The 24,610-nt window shown below is 38.3% G+C and overlaps 1 protein-coding gene and 1 non-coding gene across 2 annotated transcripts in view; one reads left to right on the top strand and one right to left on the bottom strand.

The window, feature by feature from the left end:
* The first annotated feature begins 1,871 nt into the window (after nucleotides 1-1,871).
* DMC1 (DNA meiotic recombinase 1) overlaps nucleotides 1,872-24,610 on the top strand; it is a 40,029-nt gene continuing 17,290 nt past the window's right edge. Inside the window, exons 1-11 of the mRNA XM_022596784.2 lie at nucleotides 1,872-1,950; nucleotides 2,634-2,678; nucleotides 3,593-3,739; nucleotides 6,824-6,906; nucleotides 12,538-12,590; nucleotides 14,160-14,201; nucleotides 15,311-15,383; nucleotides 18,517-18,608; nucleotides 19,024-19,097; nucleotides 19,229-19,343; nucleotides 20,152-20,212. Coding sequence (XP_022452492.1) covers nucleotides 1,900-1,950; nucleotides 2,634-2,678; nucleotides 3,593-3,739; nucleotides 6,824-6,906; nucleotides 12,538-12,590; nucleotides 14,160-14,201; nucleotides 15,311-15,383; nucleotides 18,517-18,608; nucleotides 19,024-19,097; nucleotides 19,229-19,343; nucleotides 20,152-20,212 — 836 coding nt within the window. The 5' untranslated portion in view covers nucleotides 1,872-1,899. The remainder of the gene's footprint in view (nucleotides 1,951-2,633; nucleotides 2,679-3,592; nucleotides 3,740-6,823; nucleotides 6,907-12,537; nucleotides 12,591-14,159; nucleotides 14,202-15,310; nucleotides 15,384-18,516; nucleotides 18,609-19,023; nucleotides 19,098-19,228; nucleotides 19,344-20,151; nucleotides 20,213-24,610) is intronic.
* LOC115802433 (small nucleolar RNA SNORD58) lies at nucleotides 6,450-6,515 on the bottom strand. The gene has a single exon (XR_004022894.1). It is a non-coding gene; the product is annotated as a small nucleolar RNA SNORD58 (small nucleolar RNA).

The raw sequence follows: 24,610 nt of genomic DNA, 5'->3' as shown, positions 1-24,610 counted from the left end.
CCTCTCCCTGACCTCAGCATCTCTCTCCGCTCTAGAGACGCCCCAGCCTCCCCTCCGACCAAAGCCCCTCTCCTCAGCACACTCCCTCCACCTGAGCGCCCCGCCTCACCCCAGCGCGCCACCCTCAGAGGCTCCTTTTGCTGCTCCAAGTTGCTCCCGGCCCTCCCGCCACCCCGCCCCCTCGTCCTCTGCCCCGCTCCGGGTTCCGCCCCTCGCTCTTCGCTCCGCCCACGGTGGGCCCGCCCCTCCGTCCGGGTCCCGCCCACTCCAGCCGCTCGCCCGAACTAGTCGTTCGGCGCCAAACCTCTCTGTCAGCGATAGGACGCCCGTCTCCGCGTTCTGGTTTTGAGGCAGAATCCCTGAGGACTGGAAGGCCCGGGCGGGGGGCAGAAGGGATTCAGATACCTTGAAAACCCCCGGGAGACTGTGGGTACGAGTGGAGTTTGTGGCAAAAAGGGAAGGCGGGTGAAGAATCTGAGCGGAAACTCAGGGTTTCCTTTCTTTGGTCATTGGCGTTGCTGGGCGCTGGGCTGGTGGCTTCGTGCGTCCCGTCCCCAACCCAGCCCCCGGCGGGAATCTCAGTGCTCTCGAGGGATTTCCAGCATCCTTATTTTAAACCAAGTCGGACCTAAGTCTTGAGGAGACCTCGGCCTTCTTATGAGGGAGTCAGGTGTCAGGAAAACGGCTGTGGTGGGGGGAGGCGGTGAGGGTGATCTGGACCGCGCTCCCCACGATGAGGGACAGCTTCTGGTGCCTTAAGCCGAGGTGTCCGGGAGCCCTACCTTGGATTCAGCTGTTCACCCCGTCAATTGCTATTTGAGATAGATGGAGAACAATCTTTTTGTTTATCAGGGAGAAAAGAAAGGACAGTCACTGTGGAATTTGGGGTTATCACACATATGATTAGCTATCTGACTGAGGGACCGTACTCCAGAAGATTCCATCTCCACTGTCTCCTCGTTTGCCCCGAATACTTTGCTGTTCAGAGGTACTAGGTGGTAGCGACCATACCTCTACCTTAGCAGTTTGTTCCCCTTCTGGGCCGGGCCCCAACCCGAATTTGGTGTTAAGCAAAGAGATGGAATAGACGAAGAAAACTGATTACTTGGACCACGTTTTCTAACGAAAACAGTCATACCTTGTAGCTTCCTGAGATCTTAAAACAACTGCTACAGTGTTAAATCAAAGACTCTCTATCTGCTTATTGGCCCTAATATTTTATCATGTTTAAATATTGGGTATCTGCCATAATTTTAAATCTTAAAAAAAATACGTCGTGAAACTAGGAAATACTATAAACAAAATACATCTAATGTTTTATTAAACAAAAATATATATGTTACAAGAGAGCCCATTCATAATTCCCAAGCAGGAAGTCATCCCTCATATATGAGAAAAAATATATATCTTTTTTTTGAGGATAGACTAAGTTCTAGGTGCCAGGGAGAATTCAAGGAAGATTGACTTAAGGCCAAGGTTCTTAGAGTGTTGTTAACCAACATGAAAGTTTAATAACAATATGGAATTCTAATATTCTACTTCTAAATAACATTCCAAGGCAACAAAAAAGATATTATTAGTCATGATTAATTGTGCTATAGGGAACTGAAAGATGATACAAAGTGGCCAGTTTTGAGGAAAGAGAAAAGAAACTAAGTCCCCATCCCCACATACACACACCAACAAAAGGCGTAATGCCACAGGCTTGGAGAAAGAAGATAGGCCAGCCCAGTTTTTCCAAACTAAATATTTTTCTAATTGTCCTTCTGGTCCTTGATATCTGAAGTGAAATCAAGAAGGTCTATGGGCAAAGGATTTTGTACTATATGATCTATGACTACTTCTTAATATTTCTTATTTTTCCAGAATTGATTATTTTTCTGCTGTTCACCTTTCAATATGAAGGAGGATCAAGTTGTGCTGGAAGAACCAGGATTCCAAGATGAAGAAGTATGACTAGAATGTTGAAAGATATGTAGACACTCAGTCATTCTACAAAAATGAAGTTCCTTCTCTGTTAACTACTATTTTTAGAAACTGAGATTAGAAATAAAACATAGTTCTGGAGAGAGGCAATATTACAAATATGTAACAACTTGTTTGGCAAGGGGTGCTAAGATTAGCTACTTAGCAGCTGGCATGAAAGTATTTAAATAATTTAACAAGTGGTATGGCCATACTGGTACCTATGCTTACTGGTACCGAATAGCAGAGGAAGGAGTGCACGGTCTGGTGGGGAAGAAGATTGAGAAAACATATTTAAAAATAGATTGTGCTGTTCCACTCTTTTGGATTAAGGTCTTAAAAATTTGGAGAGGCCATGGGACTTCTCTGGTGGTCCAGTGGTTAGGACTCCGTGTGTCCACTACAGGGGACTCGGGTTCGATCCCTGGTCGGGGAACTAAGATCACAGGTGCCTGTTGGGCTTCGCGTTGCTTTCAGTGTTGGCACTTCTTTTAAGTATGTAACAATGTGTTTGAAAAAGCATTATTGATCCTACCTCAGTCTGTCTAGAGAAGTGGAACTTGAGGCATTTTGGAGTGACTCATAATACTGAATTAACTCTTTAAAATATGTGAAACAGTTGGATATGAAGAATCAACCCTCCTTTTTTTCTGTTCCATGTCCTTTAGGAATCTTTGTTTCAAGACATTGACCTGTTACAAAAACATGGAATTGTAAGTATTTTTTCAACGCTGTGTGAAATTGTCCATTTTAGAGTTTCTTGGTCTTGACTTTATTGGCATTTGGGACTGGGTAATTCTTTGTTTTGGGAGACTGTCCTGTGCATTCTAGGGTGTTTAGCAGCATCCCTGACTCCTAACCACTCACTATATGCCAGTAGCGACTCTCTAGTTGTGACAACCAAAAATTTCTCCAGATATTGTCAAGTGTCCCCAGGGGGCAAAATTGCCCCCAGTTGAGAACCACTGGTCCAGCTGGAGGCATTCAGAGCTATCTACTGTTTTCATCAACAGAAAATTCACCTTCTGTGTCATGTGATTAAAGGACGTTGACAGAAATCAAGACTTTTAAGTAACTAGCTAGATGAATTTCAATAGCCATCAGTTGGCAGTAAAACTTCTCTGACGTTACCCTTTGAAGCCCTCACATTTAATCTTTTTCAGTTGAATTTAGAAAATTGGAGCAAGAGAAAATCCTGGTCTTTTGGTTATGTAGTTATTTGCATTCTCCAAAGGTAAAGAAAAAAATCTTAAAAAAATTTTAAAGAACATTTTGGTAATGAAGTTCTGTAGAAGGAAGGAGCTGAACTGAGGGGGTTGAACGTGTGATAAATTTGTTGGCTTTCCTACCAACAGACTTCTCTTTTGAATTCCTTGTTACATTGCCATGGTCTCACTAACATTCTTGGGAAATCAGGGCACAGCCAGAACATTTGGCATCATGCTGGGTATGTTCTACTCAGATATTTCCAGAACATTTGGCTACATGGTGGGTGGGTTCCACCTGGCCGCTTGTATAAAATTGGCATCATGATGGAAGTAGATGGACACAAAAGCACATGACATAGTATGGGAGCCTTTCAGGCTGGCATTTTCTCAATCTGCTGCACCCATTCTTTTACTTACAGAATGTGGCTGACATTAAGAAACTGAAGTCAGTAGGCATCTGTACCATCAAAGGGATACAAATGACAACAAGAAGAGCGCTATGCAATGTCAAAGGGCTCTCAGAAGCAAAAGTGGACAAGATTAAAGAGGCAGCCAACAAGCTTATTGTAAGCAAAATCCATTCTTTGTTGTTTTAGCTTAGAAGGGCCCTGTGAGTCTCTGTAGCCTTTCTCATTATGTACACTAGAAACTATTGTGAGAACTCTGAGTTCCTGTAGATCACAAGATATACGCCCCATGTTAACTTTTCATCATGTCGGTTTCAAAGCAATTAATTTCTGAAAGAATGAGACAGGGGTTAAGAGACCTGGAAAACTATGAAGGTAATTATTTTTTACCAAAACTTTTCTTTTTGTCTCCCTTTATATTACGTTTTTTCCCTTTCTATGTCTCTGCCTTTCCTTCTCCTTTTCTTTTTTTTTTTTTTTTTTTGGCCATACCACGTGACTTGCAGGATCCTAGTTCCGGGACCAGGGATTGAACCTGGGCCCCCGGGCAGTGAGAGCACCAAGTCCTAGCAACTGGACTGCCAGGGAATTCCCTCCTTTTCATATTTTTTATCTTCCTCCTCCTTATTTTTGTCTTATCTCCTCAAACATTGTATCTATGGCTGTTGTGAAGTGCTCAGCAACAAAGAAGTTGCTCTCTCCTGCTATAGGCATTTGATAAGAGAGCATTGCATTTGAAAACGACAGCAGTGGCTGGGTCTACATGTGTGCAGTTAAGATAGATATGACCAAGAATGTGCTCACTGAGGCACCTGAGCTTAAAGCTAAGTGAAACCTATACCTTCTACCTGGGCCCACAGAACACAAGAGACCTATGCAGCTGAGAGGCTCCGAGCAAAAACACACGCCTTTGACCCAAGCTTTTGTGTAGAGCTTTTGGGGGCCACTGGAAGCACCAGCTCTGGAAATAAGAACATGCAGAAAGACAAAGTCTCCCTCTTTGCAGAAGAGCAGGCTTCTTCATTTCTACATGTGTATGTGAGGCTCTCATTCCCACCAAGTCCTAGAAAGTCTCTTTACTGACAGCCATCCAGTTTCCTTCCCCAGAGGCAGTTGAGGCATGAGAGTGATGCAATGTGGTCCTGAGCTTGGAGAGGACCCAAGTGAACTGCTCTGAACACAGCTCAGTTGCTTTACCTTCTGAGTACTCTTGGGCAGTATACCTGCAAGTCAGTTCCAAAACTGCCAGGGTATCTAATGAAGCCCTAGAGCAGCACCCAGGGTTTGGGAAACTGCTACTTTATAGCTCCTAGGCATTAGTCTTCTTTTCTTTGGAAAATAATTCTATTACCAAAGAAAAGAACCTCTCTCCTTCTCATGTACATACTAATGCACCACGAGTCTTATCCTTTCTTAACTAAAGCTATTTATTCTGAAAGAAAGAGAAAACGATTGAGACATAGAGGGAGAGACAGAGACAGACAGAGACAGTTAACTTCACAGTACAGTGGTATGTATCAGAATCATCTGGAGTGGCTTGTAAAGAACACAGAGGCCCAGGCTCATTGAATTAGGATTAGGCATGGGCTTTTCCCCCACTTCAAGTTCTCTGAAGTTTGAGAACCACTGTCATAGTATAAAACAACAAAGAGGGGAATACATTAGACCACATCAGGACCTATTTTCACTAGTTATAACACTGCATCAGCTGTAGCTCATTAATTCAACCAATATGTAGTATATCTAACGTGAAAAATATTGTATCATGAATATTGAAAACTGAAATTCCTGTGCTCCTTCCAACTTCTAGAGCTGGGGGAAATGATGCTATTGAATGGAATCAACTGAATCACTTAGTAAAGTACCATTCTACTTTATGCCATAAATATATCTCATTTAATCCTTACAACTCACCTATGAAAGAGACACTATTATCCCCGTTTGACCCAAAAGAGGAAGCCAAAATACAGCAAGATTAAGTAGTTTACCTGACATCACACAGCTAATAAGTATTAGAGACATATTTTGAACCTTGGTAGGGTGACTCAAGAGCCTGTGTTCTTTTTTTTTTTTTAATTTTTTCTTTTTTTTATTGTGGTAAAATACACATAACATAAAATTTACCATCTTAATCATTTTTAGGTATACAGTTCAGTGGTATTAAATACATTCACATTGTTGTTGCAGCCATTACCACCATCCCTTCCCCATAACTGCTTTTTTTTTTAAATTTTATTTTAATCTCTTTTTTTTTTTTTTCTGGAATATCTTTTTCTTCTGTGTAACCTCCTCTTCTGGTTTAGGAACAATCTGTTCTTTTTCATTAAGGATCATTCAGTATGGCAGGGAGAGCTCACGTATGGGTTGATCCGACCATAAGCCCTGTAAGTCCTGCGCCACATCTTGGGGGCTTTGTTCACCTGGATGTGCTCAATGACCAGAGAATCTACATCTAAGTCCTTAAGTTCAGCATTACTCTCTGCATTTTTGAGCATGTGCAGTAAAAATTCAGCACTCTTTTTGGGCCACCAACCCTGAGCCCAGCCCCACTGTTTTGCCTGGGCACACCTACCAGCTCCACCATTGTAAAGTCGGAATGGCACACATTGCTTCTTTAAAGTGACATCCTTCAGATACTTGGTGGCTTTTCAGATATGCATACCCTTAATGGCCTGGGCAGTTTCACGAGTGTTCTTAAAGTGAACACGAAGATTTGAATCTCTTGATTTGCATGATTTTGTGGGGTTTTCTGGGTCAAGTGAATAGCGAACCATTTTTAGAGGTCACCTGGAAGTGAGCAAGAATAATTCTGTCAACATATATTTACAGTGACTCATATAGTTTATATATGTACTAAACGCTGCCGGCAGCTACTCAGAGAGTTGTTGTTTTCACGATTAATCCAAAGGTGTCCTAAGAAATGCCATCATTGCAGTCTTTTTTAAAAATTTAATTTAATTAATCTATTTTTTTCTATTCTTTTTCAAATTCTTTTCCCATTTAGGTTATTACAGAATATTGAGCAGAGTTCCCTGTGTTATACAGTAGGTCTTTGTTGGTTGTCTATTTGAAGATAAGAGCCTATGTTCTTAAGCATGATCTTGTGCTGCCTTCAAAGACAAATCAACTGTAGCTTATATCAAATGATGACCCTGGTAATCAAGTATATAGCTTTTGGTGGGATTTGAAATGAAAACCATCATCTTATACCCTTTTTGAACTTTTTCTTTTGTCTTTCTGTAGGAACCAGGATTCCTGACCGCATTTGAGTATAGTGAGAAGAGGAAGATGGTTTTCCATATCACCACTGGGAGCCAGGAATTTGAGTATGTATCTCATATTTTTTATAACCACTAAGCATAATCTTTGGAATACCATATTTCTTTACCTCTATCCAGGTTGTTATTTTGACTATAAGTAGTAGAAATAGCTTCTTATTTTGCAGAAGTTTTTTTTTTTTTCTCAAAAGGCAACTGAAGCAAATAAATTCCAGACTGCTTGTAAAAACAGGATTAAATTTCTTACAAGAAATTCAGACCCCAAATATAAGTAGTTTCTAAATCAGCCTACATTAATCTATAAACCATTTTAAAAAATTAGTTTAACTTTTCATTTCCCTTTTCTTCTCCACTGATGAAGGAAATTCCATTTCACTTTTGGTTTTACTTAAAAATCAGTTGTTAGAGTGAATATTTTAGAAGAAATAATGCAGTGTTGGTTTTGCTCTTCAGCCTCAGCAGTTTTAACTTCCCTTTTTATTTATTATCTTATGATTCCTGAGACATAGTCATCATCTTCCCAATGCAAGTTGACTAGAATGTGGTTTTTTTTCTCTACCTTAGTAGGCAGAGTTACTGTTTCATAAGTCAGAGCAGTGGCCAAGATCAATTTGAACAAAAGCAGTATTTCTTCAAAGTATTCCTCAAAACACTGACCTCACAAAAAACTGCAAGAAAAAAAGAGTTCATAGTCAAATATGCCTCCACTTGAATGTCTGCTAGGCAGCTCAGACTTCACAGGTCTGAAACCAAACTTCTGATCTTTGCCCCAGATCTGCTCCTCCTAAAATCTCCCTCATCCGGAGCTCTTTTTGATCCTCAGATCTGAAACCTTAGTGTCATCCTTAGCACCTCTTTTCCCCTCTCACACCCTAACTCTAATCTATTAACAAATCCTGTCTGCTCTACCTTCAAATATATTTAGTCAGAACAAACCAACCAGGCTTCCCTGATGGCTCAGTGGTTAAGAATCCACCTGCCAATGCAGGGGACACAGGTTTGTGCCCTGGTCCGGGAAGATCCCACATGCCGCGGAGCAACTAAGCCCGTGTGCCACAACTATTGAGCCTGTGCTCTAGAGCCCGCGAGCCACAACTACTGAGCCCACGTGCCACAGCTACTGAAGCCCGCGCACCTAGGACCCGTGCTCCGCAACAAGAGAAGCCACTGCAATGAGAAGACCTCTCACTGCAGCGAAGACTAACCCCCGCTCGCAGCAGCTAGAGAAAGACCGCGCAGCTATGAAGACCCAGCTCAGCCAAAAATAAATAAATAAATTTATTTTTAAAAAAAAACAATCCTTATATTTTAAAAAAAACCAACCAGTTTCTTCAACAAATAAACTATAAGGAATTAAAAAAAAAAGAGAGATGGAATCAGGGACAAGACCTAGAGATTAAAAGAGATTTAAAAGACATGTCACTTGGGCTTCCCTGGTGGCGCAGTGGTTGAGAATCTGCCTGCTGATGCAGGGGACACGGGTTCGAGCCCTGGTCTGGGAGGATCCCACATGCCGCAGAGCGGCTGGGCCCGTGAGCCACAACTACTGAGCCTGCGCGTCTGGAGCCTGTGCTCCGCAACAAGAAAGGCCGCGATAGTGAGAGGCCCGTGCACTGCGATGAAGAGTGGCCCCCGCTTGCCACAACTAGAGAAAGCCCTCGCACAGAAACGAAGACCCAACACAGCAAAAATAAATTAATTAGTTAATAAACTGAAGGTGCCTTGTAGGCACAGACTATTAAAAAAAAAAAAAAAAAAAAGACATGTCACTTAATCCCAATATGTGGATCTTATTTTGGATCCTGATTCAAACACACACGGATAATAAGACATATGAGACTGAAAATTGAACACTTACTAGATAGTTGATATTAAGGAATTACTAATTTTTTAGGTGTGATAATGGTAATGCAGTTATGTTAAAAATACGAGTCTTCATCTTGTAGAGATACCTACTGAAATATTTAGGATGAAATGATATGTTGCCTAGGATGTGCTTAAAGTAATATGAAAAGGGAGGGAAGTGGTTGGAGGTTTATATGAAAAAAGGTTGACCATGAGTTCATAGCTGATAATTTTTGAAGCTGAGTTATAGGTACATGAAGGTTCATTATTATACTGTTTTTGTCTACTTTTGTATGTTTGAAATTGTCCATAATAGAAAGTTTACATATATATATGTGTGTATATATACATTTTTTTTTCTATTTGTGTCTATATGTGTACAGAGAAAGAGAAGAAATACGAATTCAATTACTTCTCACCACTTTCTCCTTTGTTCACTCACTGGTCTAAAACACCTATTAGTATGTCTTCTGGATTATTAATAATAACTTCTAACTAACTTCCCTCCTTTAGACCTTGCCCCTACCATTTATTCTTCACATAGGAGCCAGAATAATCCTTTTAAAACATAGGTCAGATCATAACACTCCTCTGCCCAAAACATCCTAATGACTCCCCATCTCACTCAGAGCAAAAGCCAAAATCCTCTCTAACCTCAAATCTAAGCTCATCTTTAATTCATCTTGTGGTTTACTATGTACCAACCACACTAACTTCTTTGCTATTCCTAGAACATGCCAGATACACTCCCACCTCAGGGCCTTTGCACTTAGCATTCCCTCTGCCCAGAACACTCTTTCGTCATTATGTTCATGACTTGCTGTCAGGTTTTTCAGGTCTTTGCTAAAATGTCTACTTCTCACTAAGGCCTTCTCTGATCACTTTATTTGAAAATTTATTTGAAAACTCCCCATCTTCATCCTCTGCACATCTTATCCCCTCTCTGGATCTAATTTTTATCCATACCATTTAATAACAACTGACATACCACAAATTTTACTTATGTTTATTGTCTGTTCTCTCATTAGAATGGAAGCTCCATGAAGTGATGGATTTCTGTCTCTTTTGTTCGCTGCTTTACTCCAAGGGCATAGAGCAATCTCTAACACAAACTAGGTGTTCAATAAATATTTGTAGAATGACTAATTGAATGAATAAACAGTGAATAAAATAAGTTAGGGAAGTACAATATACTATATTCTCCTCTTGGAGATTCACACATTTTATTAAAGGACCTGAATTCTTGCAGTGAAATAAAACACCTCTTTAACGTAGCATTGCCTCAAATTTTTAAAATCACAGAACTTTTTTTCAAGTAACAGCTAAGGAAAAGTCTTTGGTCCAAGACAAATTGGTCAGGGTAACTTGATTCCGGGACTTCCCTGGTGGTCCAGTGGGTGGAACTCCATGCTCCTAATGCAGGGGGCCAGGTTCTATTCCTGGCCAGGGAACTAGATCCCACACGCATGCCGCAACTAAGAAGTCCACATGCCACAGCTAAAAGATCCCGCGTGCCGCAACTAAGACCCAGTGCAGCCTAAATAAATAAATAAATAAAACTTGATTCAAATGACAACTTGATATTCTCCAGTTGCTCTACCACATCATGGTTTAAGAGCCATTCAGCTTAGAGAAATTATTACTCTCATAGTGAGCTTTCTGGTGTCCTCGATGTTGGGTTTTGGGGCACATAAAAGATTACTCAGGAGCTAGGCTTTTTTTAATTAATATTTTATTTGTTTAAATGTTATATAATCTTTTCTTAAGCTGCAAGTCTATTTATAGATTTGGCAAATTTTAAGGGAGCCTTTCTAATATGGTTAACTAAATTCCCTTAAACATTTTAAATTATATTTATAAATTTATTATATTTCCTCTAAGAACTTTACCTGTGTAATTATTAAAATCTTTCCAATTATCTGAATGTCTTATGAATTTAATAAATTAAAGTTATAAGTATAGTGAGTCTTAGACACTCTTAAATGTTCAAATACTGTGTATAAACTTAGTTATCAACTTAGAAACTGCAGGTCTATATCATTTAATCAATTAGAGGCTAATGTGTTATTATAAAAATGTCAAATTCTCTTAAATTTTGAAAATTCTCAGGTACCAAATATGCACAGATTATTCCCAAATTTAATATGAAAATAGTAATCTGTGGGTTTGATTTGTGTCTCCATTTTTAAATCTTCCTAGATTTAAAAATACTATTTCTGTACCTAATTGTAAATTTTCCTGAGTTTCATAAGGGAACAATTATGCTATCCCAAGTAATTTGGGGTACCCTTTCAGTTAAATTTTGGGGTCACTTTTTCAGCATATCAACCAGAAATTTTGTCTGAGATTTTCCAGAGCTTTTCAGGGTGATTTTTCTCAAGATGAGGAGGGCCAAGTATCAATAAAACTCTCTTTAATAGTTGGTAGGTTTATAGAATCCCTAAGTATTGGGTTGGCCAAAAAGTTTGTTAGGGTTTTTCCAGAACATCTTGCAGAAAACCCGAACGAACTTTTTGGCCAACCCACCAAATGGAGTGGTCTCTCCACCATGTCCTTTATGCGGGTCAGTATCTAGATTTTTCTTTTTCTCATTAAAGTCCATAGCCCTCACTAAATCTGTGAATAACTTCCAACATTACTTCAATTTACATTTAAGCTGCTCTCTTAAACTACGTAAGTGTAAATCTGTTAGATTATCCATCTCTTAAAGCTTTGTCTAATCTGTGACCATGTCCCAAAAGTCATGCTAATAAAAACTACAAAGAATTTTGGTCTTCCCTGGTGGCACAGTGGTTAAGAATCAGCCTGCCAGTGCAGGGGACACGGGTTCGAGCCCTGGTCTGGGAAGATCCCATATGCCGCGGAGCAACTAAGCCCATGCGCCACAACTACTGAGCCTGCGCTCTAGGGCCTGTGAGCCACAGCTACTGAGCCTGCGTGCTGCAACTACTGAAGCCCATGCACCTAGAGCCCGTGCTCTGCAACAAGAGAAGCCACTGCAATGAGAAGCCCGTGCACCACAACGAAGAGTAGCCCCCACTCACCGCAACTAGAGAAAGCCGGTGCACAGCAACAAAGACCCAACGCAGCCAAAAATAAATAAATAACCACAAAGATTTTAAAAGTGGTCTTACCAGGTCTTAGCACAATTGCCATAATTAATATTTGTTGCATTAAATGAATGAATGAGATTAATTAACTTTAGATCTTTCCATATCAAGAGTATGTATTAAATGCGCTGAGTCACTGCATTACCAGTTAAGTGCATGCTGTCAAAATCCGACAGTTATTCTTCTATCTGCTAGCGTTACCTGTCACATCTTTGAATATTTTCTATTCTGACGTGTTCTTCATAGAATTTGGTTTGTGTGAGATAAGCCAATCATGGTGACAATCACTGGATTCTCCTAATATCTATTTTTCATGTTTTTCAGTACATTAAAAAAAATTGGATATTCAGTTGACTTTTAGAAACATAGTCCCAGCACAATATGAAAAATCCAATTAATAACTAAAAATCATTTATTCGCACTCCAGTTCAGTTCTTTAGAATTACTGAAATATAAGCCCTGCATAGCCCATATCCTATTGGTACACAGGAGTTAAGAACAACAGGGCTTATAAATTGTTTTGTTGATCCCCCTGCCCATACACAGTATAACCTGTGATCTAAACAGGTGGGAAGCCATTTATTCAGCCAAGAATTCCTGTTCATGTTGGACAGATAGAAAGGTACATAGATAGATAGAAATGATACTAATGATATTAGCACTTTCTCCTTTCTTGATATCTCTATTTCTGTTCCCGTTACTAAAGCTTACTTTCTATTTCTAGTAAGTTGCTAGGAGGTGGAATTGAAAGCATGGCAATCACAGAAGCTTTTGGAGGTAGGTAGAACCTTAATATTTTGTTATATGAAAAATATGTGTATATATACACACCCATATATATAATTAAGTAGTCAATTGTAAATTGTATCTATTTGGGAACTTATGATGAAATATCAGTTATCATAATGCAAGATCATTCTGGGCTGCAATTAAAATATATTCCAACATTAACAGATGAGTTTTATTGGCATTTTTCATCTTTTTATCTCTGATTCCTATAGAAGAGATTAGAATTTTTTTCTCTCATACCTTCAGAGGGTAGTTGTATAATGAGACAGATATTATTTCTAAGAAATACATGTTTCAGGAACATAGAGAATAGATTTCCCTTCCCTTATTGTATCCTCTATTAAAAAAAAAAGTCAGGAATTCCCTGGCGGTCCAGTGGTTAGGACTCTGCGCTCTCACTGCCAAGGGCCCAGGTTTGGTCCCTGGTTGGGGAACTAGAATCCCACGGGCCACACAGTGTGGTCAAAAAAAAAAAAAGTTCATGCATAGCTATGTTACGTACTATTCCTGACAGTTCCAGTATTTTCAGTCCTCAGAGAACTAAATCTGTTTTTTGGTTGTTGTTGTTTGTGGGTTTTTTTAATATTTATTTAATTTAATTAATTTATTTGGCTGCATCAGGTCTTAGTTGCAGCGCACGGGATCTTTTTTTTTTTTTTTTTTTTTTTTTTTTTTTGCGGTACGCGGGCCTCTCACTGCCGTGGCCTCTCCCGTTGCGGAGCACAGGCTCCGGATGCGCAGGCTCAGCGGCCATGGCTCACGGGCCCAGCCACTCCACGGCATGTGGGATCCTCCCAGACCGGGGCACGAACCCGCGTCCCCTGCATCGGCAGGCAGACTCCCAACCACTGCACCACCAGGGAAGCCCCCACGGGATCTTTTGGTTGCAACATGTGGGCTGTTAGTTGCAGCATGCAGGATCTAGTCCCCTGACCTGGGATGGAACCCGGGCCTCCTGCATTGGGGGCGTGGAGTCTTAACCACTGGACCACCAGTGAAGTCCCTGTTTTTTGTTTTGTTTTTTTGGTGTTGATGTTTCTGTTGACTTGGAGAAATAAATCTGTGTTTATTTCAGTTGACTCTCAGTCTTAATGGCTTACCTGCTGTTGTATTCATTGATATTTGTGAGCTTATTTCTTGATTTTAATCTGTTGGAGTTCAATAGGCCTAAATTGGTGAGTGGGGACATTTTTCTCCGGAGAGAATTTGCTTTTGTTGGTAGCTAGGGAATACCACCAATCTGAGGATCCCAGGTCAGTGGGAGAACCCCAGACTCTCATTCCTGTGGTGGAGTCTTAAACTTTCATTTATATAACTATTCCTAAGGAAAATTTGGTTTAAGTTAATTATTATCTAAAGGACAGTTCTGAAAAAGAAAACCTTTTAAAAGTTGTTTTTACTACTGGTACTCATATATGCAGAATCCATTCATGACACAGAGGTGCTTTATGTGTGAGATTTGACAGTTGGAAAAGAAAACCATACTCTGAGGCCATATTTATTCTTTATGAAAATATCTAAAAATTAACTATGTATTTTTTTTTCTATATTTCACAGAATTTCGAACTGGAAAAACCCAGCTCTCTCATACCCTCTGTGGTAAGGATATGTAACAACAACAATAATAGCAATAACAATAATAATCATAGCAATCTCTTACTATTCTACTTTGTGCCTGGTACTTACATAATCTCATGTAATCTGAACAAACTTGCAAGGAAACTAAAACTCAGAGACATTACATAAACTGCCCATGGTTACACAAATACCAGAGCTGGTCTTTGAATATGTGATGCTTGAGGTGATGTTGTATATACTGCACTCTGAACACCTGAATGGAAATACGGAGGAGGTAAATGGGTATATGAATGTGTTGGTGGAGAGAGGTATTCATTCATGGTCTCGATTTTTCCCATTCTATCTTTTCCATATTGTATTTATGAGAATGTCACAGAATCTTTTGAGGCCTAGAATTCCTTACTTTCCATAGAGTAAGGTTGGAACTAAAAAAGACTTAAATGTTTCTAAAGCAAAATAAGCAAAAATACCTCCTTTTGCATAAAGACATTACACTACATTTCTTTGACCTAAGTAGAAGGAGCATGGAAAAGTGTTTAATAAGGGGATTCTGGAATCAAAATAGCTCTGCCAATAATAGCTGTGTGACCTGGAGCAAGTTGCTTCACCTTTCAGATTTTCCCTATCAGTAAAACAGGAGTAATGATAGTGCCAAACTTAGGGTTGTTTTGAAAAATAAATGAAATAATGTATGTACTTTATGTAAAGTAATTCCTTAGTGTTAACTACTACATATAAAGAAAATGCATTTAAAATTTTGATATACATTAATTGAGAAGTTAAATGAGTTATGTAGCATAAATTATATTTATGATTATTTCTTATAGAAAAAAGTTAGTGATACTTAAATTCTACTTCTTTCAGAGAACTAAATTTCATGAATATCTCCCATTGTGAAAGATATTGACATTCTTTGTTGAATTACTACTATGCTGGCAGAATACTTATAATCTTACCACTGGTTAGTAATATAAAAATATAGCATGCTGTTTAGAAACTAAAAGATCATTATTCTTTGCTACATGACTAGAGAGTTGCAACCAGCCTAAATACCATATTAATTTATATACACATTTGTACAAAGTTTATTCACTTTTACTAATATTAACTAAATTTTAATTGCTTTCTAGTGACAGCTCAACTTCCAGGAGCAGGTGGCTACTCAGGAGGAAAGATTATCTTCATTGATACAGAAAATACTTTGTAACCCTTTTATTTAAACAAGTTGCTAACATAATAGTGAGATATAGTACTGTTACTATAAAGGAGAATTTGTTTGAAATATGTCATTTTGTGATCACCCTGTAAACCAGCAATAATGAGAAAAGCCAAGGGAAAACAGTTGCTAGTCGAGTTTGCAAATCACTTTTTCCCCCTGAAATTTTTATTTTATTTTATTTTATTTTATTTTTTTATTGAAGTATAGTTGACTTACAATGTTGTGTTAGTTTCAGGTGTACAGCAAAGTGATCCAGTTTAATATACATATATATGTGTATATATATATATATATATACTTTTTCAGATTCTTTTTCCCTTATAGGTTATTAGGCTATTACAAAATATTGAGTATAGTTCCCTGTGCTATACAGTAGGCAGTAGGTCCTTGTCGGTTATCTATTTTATATATATTAGTGTGTATATGTTAATCCCAAACTCCTAATTTATCCCTCCCCACCACTCTTTCCCCTTTGGTAACCATAAGTTTGTTTTCTATGTTCAAATCACCTTTTTTCATAGTTTTTTTTTTTAATTTATTTATTTATTTTTGGCTGTGTTGGGTCTTCGTTGCTACGTGTGGGCTTTTCTCTAGTTGCGGCGAGCAGAGGCTACTCTTTGTTGCAGTGCACGGGCTTCTCATTGCAGTGGCTTCTCTTGTTGCAGAGCACAGGCTCTAGGTCATGGGCTTCAGTAGTTGTGGCATGCGGGCTCAGTAGTTGTGGCTCACGGGCTCTAGAGCTCAGGCTCAGTAGTTGTGGCGCACGGGCTTAGTTGCTTCGCGGCATGTGGGATCTTCCCGGACCAGGGCTCGAACCCGTGTCCCCTGCATTGGCAGGCTGATTCTTAACCACTGCGCCACCAGGGAAGTCCCTCAAATCACCTTTTTTAAAAAAAGGTTTCACTTCTCCAAATGGGTTTGGTATAAAATTGACGAAACAAATACATGAGAGGAAATTACATCCTATTTGTTTTTAATTCTCTTACTTCTCCAAAGATTTAACTTAATAGCTAGAAGGTTATTGACTCACTCAAAGTCATGGTCTCAAATAAAGGAAAAGGTCTGAATTAAACAAAAATACAGAAGGAAAAAGAGAAGAACCTGTTTGGGTAACAAAAAGAATTGCAGTTTTATTGAAGTGTAAGTTATTTCAGAAAGCAAGACTGGAAAGGTGGGTCTTAGACGTGAAGGGCCTTGAAGCTGGATGATGGGTGTAAATTGGATTCTTTTGTAATATTCTAGGCAAGTAATGAGATTTGATGACTGTATTTGGTAGTCAAAGGAAAGAGAGGCTTGGGAAACCACTCTTAAGTTTGTCTAGATACTAGGAGAATAACGATGACAGAATTGGGAAGATCATATTTCAGAGAAAAGGTGATGTTTCATTTTAATATGTCGAATATGAGGTACAGAGGAACATCCATATGGCAGTTGGAAATGTTGGGCTCAGCTTGAGAAAAGGGTAGGGCCAAGGATATGGATGGAATAGCCAGGGGGAGGCAAGAGAACTTACATAGAGAGAAGAGAAGAGAACTGAGAACATAACTTTGGCGTGTGCCTATGTCTAGGAAGAGGGACTAAAAAGACGAATCAATAAAGACATGCAGGGACACCAGTGGAATGTTCTCACTCTTTCAGAGTCTCTTACATATATATGGCTCTCTCGTGGTACTTGTCTTTTTATGTGTTTATATTTTGCCTACATAATTATGTTTTACACTTACCTATGGCATAGATTATCTTATGACCCTTAAATCCTCCACAGTGCCTTGCACTGGTAATTGGTTAATATGGTAACCGATTCCATATGGGAATCAGTTAATAAACATTTGTAAATTGATTTGAACTTCCCTTCAGCATAAGTCCAACTTTTATATTCCTGGTTACATAGTCACCCGGCTTTGTAAAAACTGACATAGTGAAAAACATTTTTTATTGCTTCTTCCAATTCCTTGTCTTCTTTGATTTGTCCACCAGAAACATCTACTGGGTATGCTCAGCAGCAATAGAAGATTTAAGTGGCTGTCACTAAAGCTCTGAAGAAAACATATATAGTGCTGTAGGACAGAGATGGCTGGGAAGTCCTAAAGACAATTCAATTCAATGTTTACTGAACTAGTTCCAAGTGTCACAAATAAGGTTAAAAATGGTCCTTACTTTACAGTTACTTATAGTATGATCAGTATTATACAAATACTGTAAACAAAGTGAAATGAGACCACAGATGTGCATTTTATTTTATCTTACTTCACTTTAGAGAATATTACAGACATATTGTTAGGATCACCAAAGACCTATAAAGAATGTTTATTACTCCTTTACAGTCTAGATAGGTATAAGTGATTATTAGCATCTTCCAGAATACCTTTTCAGGTACACTGAATTTGCCCCCCTATGAATTTACTAATTTCAGAATGCTAACACAACTCCTTTAGAAGAAAGTGGATTTTAAACCCTAAATAAACCAAAAACTATATGATAATAATTCCCTTCTGGACCGTTGAAGTTACTTTTTTGACTCTTTGGTTTATGTAGTCAAATTTATCATTTGTTGGCAACACGTGGTTAGTGATATATTAAACTATTTCATGTTGAACAAGTGAGGAATATGAAGAGAATGAATTAATTCACTTTGAAGTGACTTGAATTATAATTTAGTGATATTATCTTCCTAGACTAGGTCTATATTTATTGAACTGAGAACAACAGAGATTCACAAATCTTAGTTTCTAGTTTTTCTCTTGGAACTGATTTGCTGCATAATCCTGAGTCATCTGCCTAATCTCTGTTTGTCAGTGTCCTCCTTTGTAAAATGTAATAGAGGCCATAACAACTAACTTCCAAGGTTATTGTTTAGATAATTTAATATTTAAATTCATTACTGTCTCATTATTTCTATCACTGTTATCACTACCTAAGGCACTCATTAATTGAGGCACTTATGAAAAACAAAGTCTGATATAGATTTTAAGTGATTATTGGTATCCTCCAGAATACCTTTGCAGGTACAGTGTTTTGCCTCTCTTTGATACACTTGCTTATGGGATTATTTTTTGTAGTTGTTGTCTAAACTTTTTGGAATTGATTTATTGAATCCTTAATCCTGGCATACTCCAGCCGTCCAGATCGCCTTCGGGACATTGCTGATCGCTTCAGCGTAGACCATGATGCAGTCCTGGACAATGTACTTTATGCACGTGCATATACTAGTAAGAGCCCCATGCAATTGGATGGTTAGGCTGTTTTAAGGTTGGCAGCACTGATTTATTATTTGAGTGATGCTTACAACATTTTGACACTATCCTTTTCTCTTTATATTTTACCTTTCTCCAAATTTATTTAGTCAGTCCACAAATTTTATCATCTGGTAAGTCCTTAGACATTGAAATGCTCTCAAATTATTTCTTATTCTTTGTCTTTGAAATGGAGAGTAACATTCTTTTTGGATAAGGTAGCATTTGGTATGTATGCTAAGGCAGAATATGAAATCATATTTAATAAAGTCATAAATAATTAAGAAAATCCTTCAAGGACTCTCTTTTGCCTGACTCCCAAGAACATACATGATCTTAGCCTCTGCTTCTTCTACTTTTTATAACATTTTCCCACTGCATTTCCCACCAGGTGAACATCAGATGGAGCTACTTGATTATGTAGCAGCAAAGTTCCATGAAGAAGCTGGCATCTTCAAACTATTGGTACGAGCTTTTAAATATTGCTCAATCTAGAGCTATTTAGCATATTATCTTTCTTCTATTGATTCCAATTCAAATTAACTTCTTCCTTCATTTCCAAATGCATTATTTATTTTTACATTAATCCTACACAGATCATTGATTCAATAATGGCACTTTTCCGAGTGGATTTCAGTGGTCGTGGGGAGTTGGCTGAACGGCAGCAAAAACTGGCCCAGATGTTGTCACGACTCCAAAAAATCTCAGAAGGTAGATTTTTTTCCTTAATTTTTAAAAAATAAATTTATTTATTTATTTATTTTTGGCTCCGTTGCTGTGCGCAGGCTTTCTCTAGTTGCAGCGAACAGGGGTTACTCTTTTTTTTTTTTTTGGCTGCATTGGGTCTTCACTGCTGTGCGTGGGCTTTCTCTAGGTGCGGTGAGCAGGGGCTACTCTTTGTTGTGCTGTGCAGGCTTCTCATTGCAGCGGCTTCTCTTGTTGCAGAGCATGGGCTCTAGGCATGCGGGCTTCAGTAGTTGTGGCACATGGGCTCAGTAGTTGTGGCTCGCGGGCTCTAGAGCGCAGACTTAGTAGTTGTGGCACACGGGCTTAGTTGCTCTGCAGCATGTGGGATCTTCCTGGACGAGGGCTTGAACCCGTGTTCCCTGCCTTGGCAGGCGGGTTCTTAACCACTGTGCCACCAGGAAAGTCCCTCAGAAGGTAGATTTTTAAAATAAATGGTGATATCAGAATAGCACCTGTGACTGTTTGCTAAGTAGGTTTATCAGAGAAGCTCAGAATAATGTCAGGAGGCAATCCATTTATTAAAAATAAAATTTCCTTCATGGGAATACAACTCTTTTTTTAAACCAAAAATACTGATTCTAATACAATAAGGTACCTAAATAATATAACAATAATAACTTTAATTTATGATATCAATGAAAAAACAGGAATGTAATCTTGTTCATCAAATAAATTCATGGCACAATATTTCTAAACTCTGAAATCTAAGCAATGAACTTTTAATATTCACATTGTCATTCTCTTAGTTTCTTAATTTTATTTCTTGATGCAGAATATAATGTGGCTGTGTTTGTGACCAATCAAATGACTGCTGACCCAGGAGCAACTATGACGTAAGCCCTAATATTCTGCTTTTGTATTTCACAAAAGTTAATATCAAAAGGGTTAGAGTGTAGAATAGGAAATAATTCCAAAATCATCAGCCTTGATGTGGACACAGATATGTCACAAATCACTTTTTGCACAGTGCATATTACTTCATAATTGCAAATATCATTTATTTGTTATCCAGATCTATTCTTCTCTAGTTTTTTTATAAAACAAAGCAATAGTTTAACTATTTTCGGAGATACTTTGGGTTCCTTTTTGTCTAGGACTAAAAGGATATTGGAGGACAATAAGAAAAAGATCTTAGGGAAATAAAAATGTATATCCAGATACATGAATGGTTTCTAATGCACTGATAATCTGTTAGCCTACAAACAAAAAAAGCAGGCTCTCTACAGGATATACATGAGATATATATTTAATTTATATATTTATTATATTATATAAATATAATATATTTATATTTACAGGATATACATGAGATATATTTATGAGTCTCTTATATATTTATAAGAGACTTGCTATGAGAGAAGTCTCCTGTTTGAAGAAACAGAATTTCACTCCACACTAGGCATATTCAGAATTTGTTGAAGTAGTTGTGCACATAACATACATATTGATGGCTCTGCTTGCAAGATGGCAGTGAATAGAAAGACAAGGAGATGGTGGTGTGATGAATTGGGAGATTGGGATTGACATATGTATAAAATGGATAACTAATAAGAACCTGCTGTATAAAAAAATAAATAAAATTAAATTTAATTAAAAAAAGAAAGAAAGACAAGGAGAGTTAAAGTAGTATAGTGAAACAGAAAGTTCGAATAAGGACTTCCCTGGTGGTCCAGTGGTAGAGGCTCTGTCGCCTAATGCAGTGGGCCCAGGTTCGATCCCTGGTCAGGGAACTAGATCCTGCATGCCACAACTAAAAGATCCCGCGAGCCGCAACTAAAGAAAAGAAAGATCCTGCATGCCACAACTAAGACCCGGTGCAGCCAAATAAATAAATAAATATTAAAAAAAAAAAAAAAAAACAGAAAGAAAATTCAAAGAAAGTTCAGTTGCCACCATCAAGAGTTTTGAGCATTATGTATCTGAATAAGCAGTCAAAATAGCCCTGAATCTATGTACTGCTTTTTTTTTTTTTTTTTTTTTTTACAGTATGCAGGCCTCTCACTGTTGTGGCCTCTCCCATTGTGGAGCACAGGCTCCGGACGCTCAGGCTCAGTGGCCACGGCTCACGGGCCTAGCCGCTCCGCAGCATGTGGGATCTTCCCGGACCGGGGCACGAACCCGTGTGCCCTGCATCAGCAGGCGGACTCTCAACCACTGTGCCACCAGGGAAGGCCCTGTACTGCTTTTTTAAAGGTCTTTTCAGCAACTTCTTATTTATAATAATTTTTAGCCAGAGAAAAGTTCCAAGACTAGCATAATGAATCCACAAATATCATTTGCCTAGTTTCATCAGTTGTTAACATTTTGCCACATTTTTTCCCTCTATGTGTTTGTGTGTGTGCGTGTGTATGTAAAATCTCTCTATATGCTACATACACACACATGCTCATATATGTAAAAGTGTATATGTTTTGTGAACCTTTTGAGAGTTGTTTTCTCCGAACCAGTGAGAATTATTTGCAGACATCATGACACATCACTTCTTAGTACTTCAGCATATCTCTTCTAAGAACAAGAACATTCTTCTACATAACTACAACATAATTAGCACAGTCAGGGAATTTAACATTGGCGTACTATTTATCCAATACACAGTTATATTCAAGTGTCTCCAATTGTTCCAACAATATCCTTTGTAGTTTGGGGGGTTTCTTGTTTTGTTTTTGATTCAGGATCAGTTAAGGATCATGCATCCCATGTACTTGTCATGCCTCTTTAGTTTCCTTTAACCAAAACAGTTCCTCAACCTTCGTTAGATTTTTGTGACACTGACTTTCTTTTTTGGTGGCGCTGTGCAGCATGCGGGATCTTAGTTCGCCGACCAGGGATTGAACCCACGCCCCCTGTATTGGGAGTGAGTGACATTTTTGAAGCGCACAGGCCAACTGTTTTTCAGAATGTCTCTCAATTTGGAGTTGATTTTTTTCTCATTATTTAAAATGTTAAACACTTTTGGCAGGAAAACTACTAATATATAAGTAATGTTATGACATTTTCCATATATCACGTCAGGAGGCACACTGGCAGTTTGTCCCTTTATTAGTGATAAGTTTGATCATGTGATTAAGATGGTGTTCACAAGATTTCTCCATTGTAAAAGACCTTCTCCTGTTTGTAATTAATAAGTAATTTGTGGGGTGATACTTTGAGACTTGTGTAAATATCATGTTTTGCACCCAGTGGATTTAATAATATCCATTGCAGATTTTTGCTTAAATCATAACTCTGATGGTTGCAGTACAAAGTTCTGTTACTTTAAAACTGAGTCAGTACATCATTTGGTAGCAGATAAATCAGTCATTGACATATATATTAGAAGATATTTGATATGATATTCTAAATTATGTAAATTGTGCTGAAATGAATGTATCTCTCTTTAGGCATTTTCTAAACTAAACGCTAAGAGTTTTGCTGCATCTTCTGCAGTTTGCTATAGCTCTCACTTTTCAATACGCTTTTATGATATTTTCTACTTAATTACAGGAGATTCCAATGTGAAAAGTATTAATTACATGAAAGGTTTTAAGCAAGGTCTTTTTGTTTGTTTGTTTTTTGAGTTTTATTGGCCGCACCATGCGGCATGCAGGATCTTAGCTCCCCTACCAGGGATCGAACCCATGCCCCCTCAGTGGAAGTACAGAGTCTTAACCACTGGATCACCAGGGAAGTCCAAGCAAGTTAAAAAGATTGAGGAGGGGGAAATCAATCATTTATTCATTCAGTATATATTTATTGAAAATCTACTATATATCAAGGTTCTAGGAATTCACTAGTGAACAACAGAGACTATGTGCCTTGCCTCCATTAGGAAAAAAATAAATGATGTCCATTTAACTCAAAATTTTAAAGTCTTGGTTGGTCATGCATTGTCTGTAGTCCTTGAGGGGTTAAGGAAATATTCTCTGTTTTATAGGGTATCTTTCATATACAGGACATAAAGTACTTCACAAAGAGAATAATTTTAAACTGAAGAGAAATGGGAGATTTTTAAGGCTCGCTTTAAAAAGAGAAAATGACTCATTGGCTCAGAGGGAGGAAGTGGGTTGCATTCAAATAAAACAGTACAAGTTAAAGAGCAATGTTCTTTCTTCAGGTGTAGGGAGGGAACATTGAAGAGGCCAAAACTATCGACCTAGAGTTAGAAGACAAAGGAAGTCTGTGGAAATTAGGTCAGATAGGGTTCTTTTTCTTATATTTGTAGAAAGTTTCAAAAAGCTTAAAACCATTTTGAATTGACTCCAATAGGAGAAAAATAGAGAAATGACAGAAAGGAAATAATTGCAGAAGTTCAAAGAGGGGAGGAGATTTATAATGAAATAAGCTAAGAAAAGAGCCGAAGAAGGTAACAAAGACTAGTATTTTTGCTGGGTGAATCTGCTTTGAAACAGCATCTCCTCCACCTAGCCAAGTTATATGGAAACAAATTTCACTATAATTAGTATATTCTAAAGTACATCATAACAATACAAATTAAATGCATGTGCTGTAAAGCACATATATTGCCACAGCTAAATTAAAAAAGAAAACAGGACAGTTTTAAACTAAAGGATTTCAAATGCTATTAGAATACTTCCCATAAAGGAAATATCTTTGTTTCTCAGTGTTAAGGAACTCCAAGCTGCAACTCCCCTGGAGCCTGTCAGAGAAATATCACTATAATTGGTATGAGTACCCAAGTACACTGACAATAATTGAGGCTTCTATCCCATGCATTATACTTGATGGCACATCGTATTAAAAAGGAACAAAATTATAGAGGCGAGGAGCTTCCATATGATACACCAGAGCAGTAACTCCTAGATGAGGCTTACAGATACAGATTTTAGAACTAGAATGAGCCAGTTGATGAAGGCCTGGAAATAAAGTCAAAGTATCAGCCTGTAAAGCTCCATACCACAGCAAAAATAAGATAAGCAACAAATAAGACCATGATGTTGCCCCCTACTTTATTTGTGTATTTGTCTCCCTAAAAGTCATCTTAGAACATTTGCAGTCTTGTAAATGTGCAGTTTATTCTTTAAGGATGTCACTTACTGATTCTACATCATTAGTATAAATTAAGAGGCAATATCGGGACTTCCCTGTTGGCACAGTGGTTAAGAATCTGCTTGCCAATGCAGGGGACATGGGTTTGATTCCTGGTCCTGGAAGATCCCACATGCCGCAGAGCAGCTAAGCCCGTGTGCCACAACTACTGAGCCTGCGCTCTAGAGCCCGCGAGCCACAACTAC

This window comes from Delphinapterus leucas, chromosome 11, assembly GCF_059928025.1.
Source record: "Delphinapterus leucas isolate spDelLeu-1000000601 "Yukka" chromosome 11, BTC_Dleu_Yukka2, whole genome shotgun sequence".
Taxonomy (NCBI): domain Eukaryota; kingdom Metazoa; phylum Chordata; class Mammalia; order Artiodactyla; family Monodontidae; genus Delphinapterus; species Delphinapterus leucas.
Note: the sequence above shows the minus strand (reverse complement) of the source record. Positions and strands in the feature narration are given on the sequence as shown.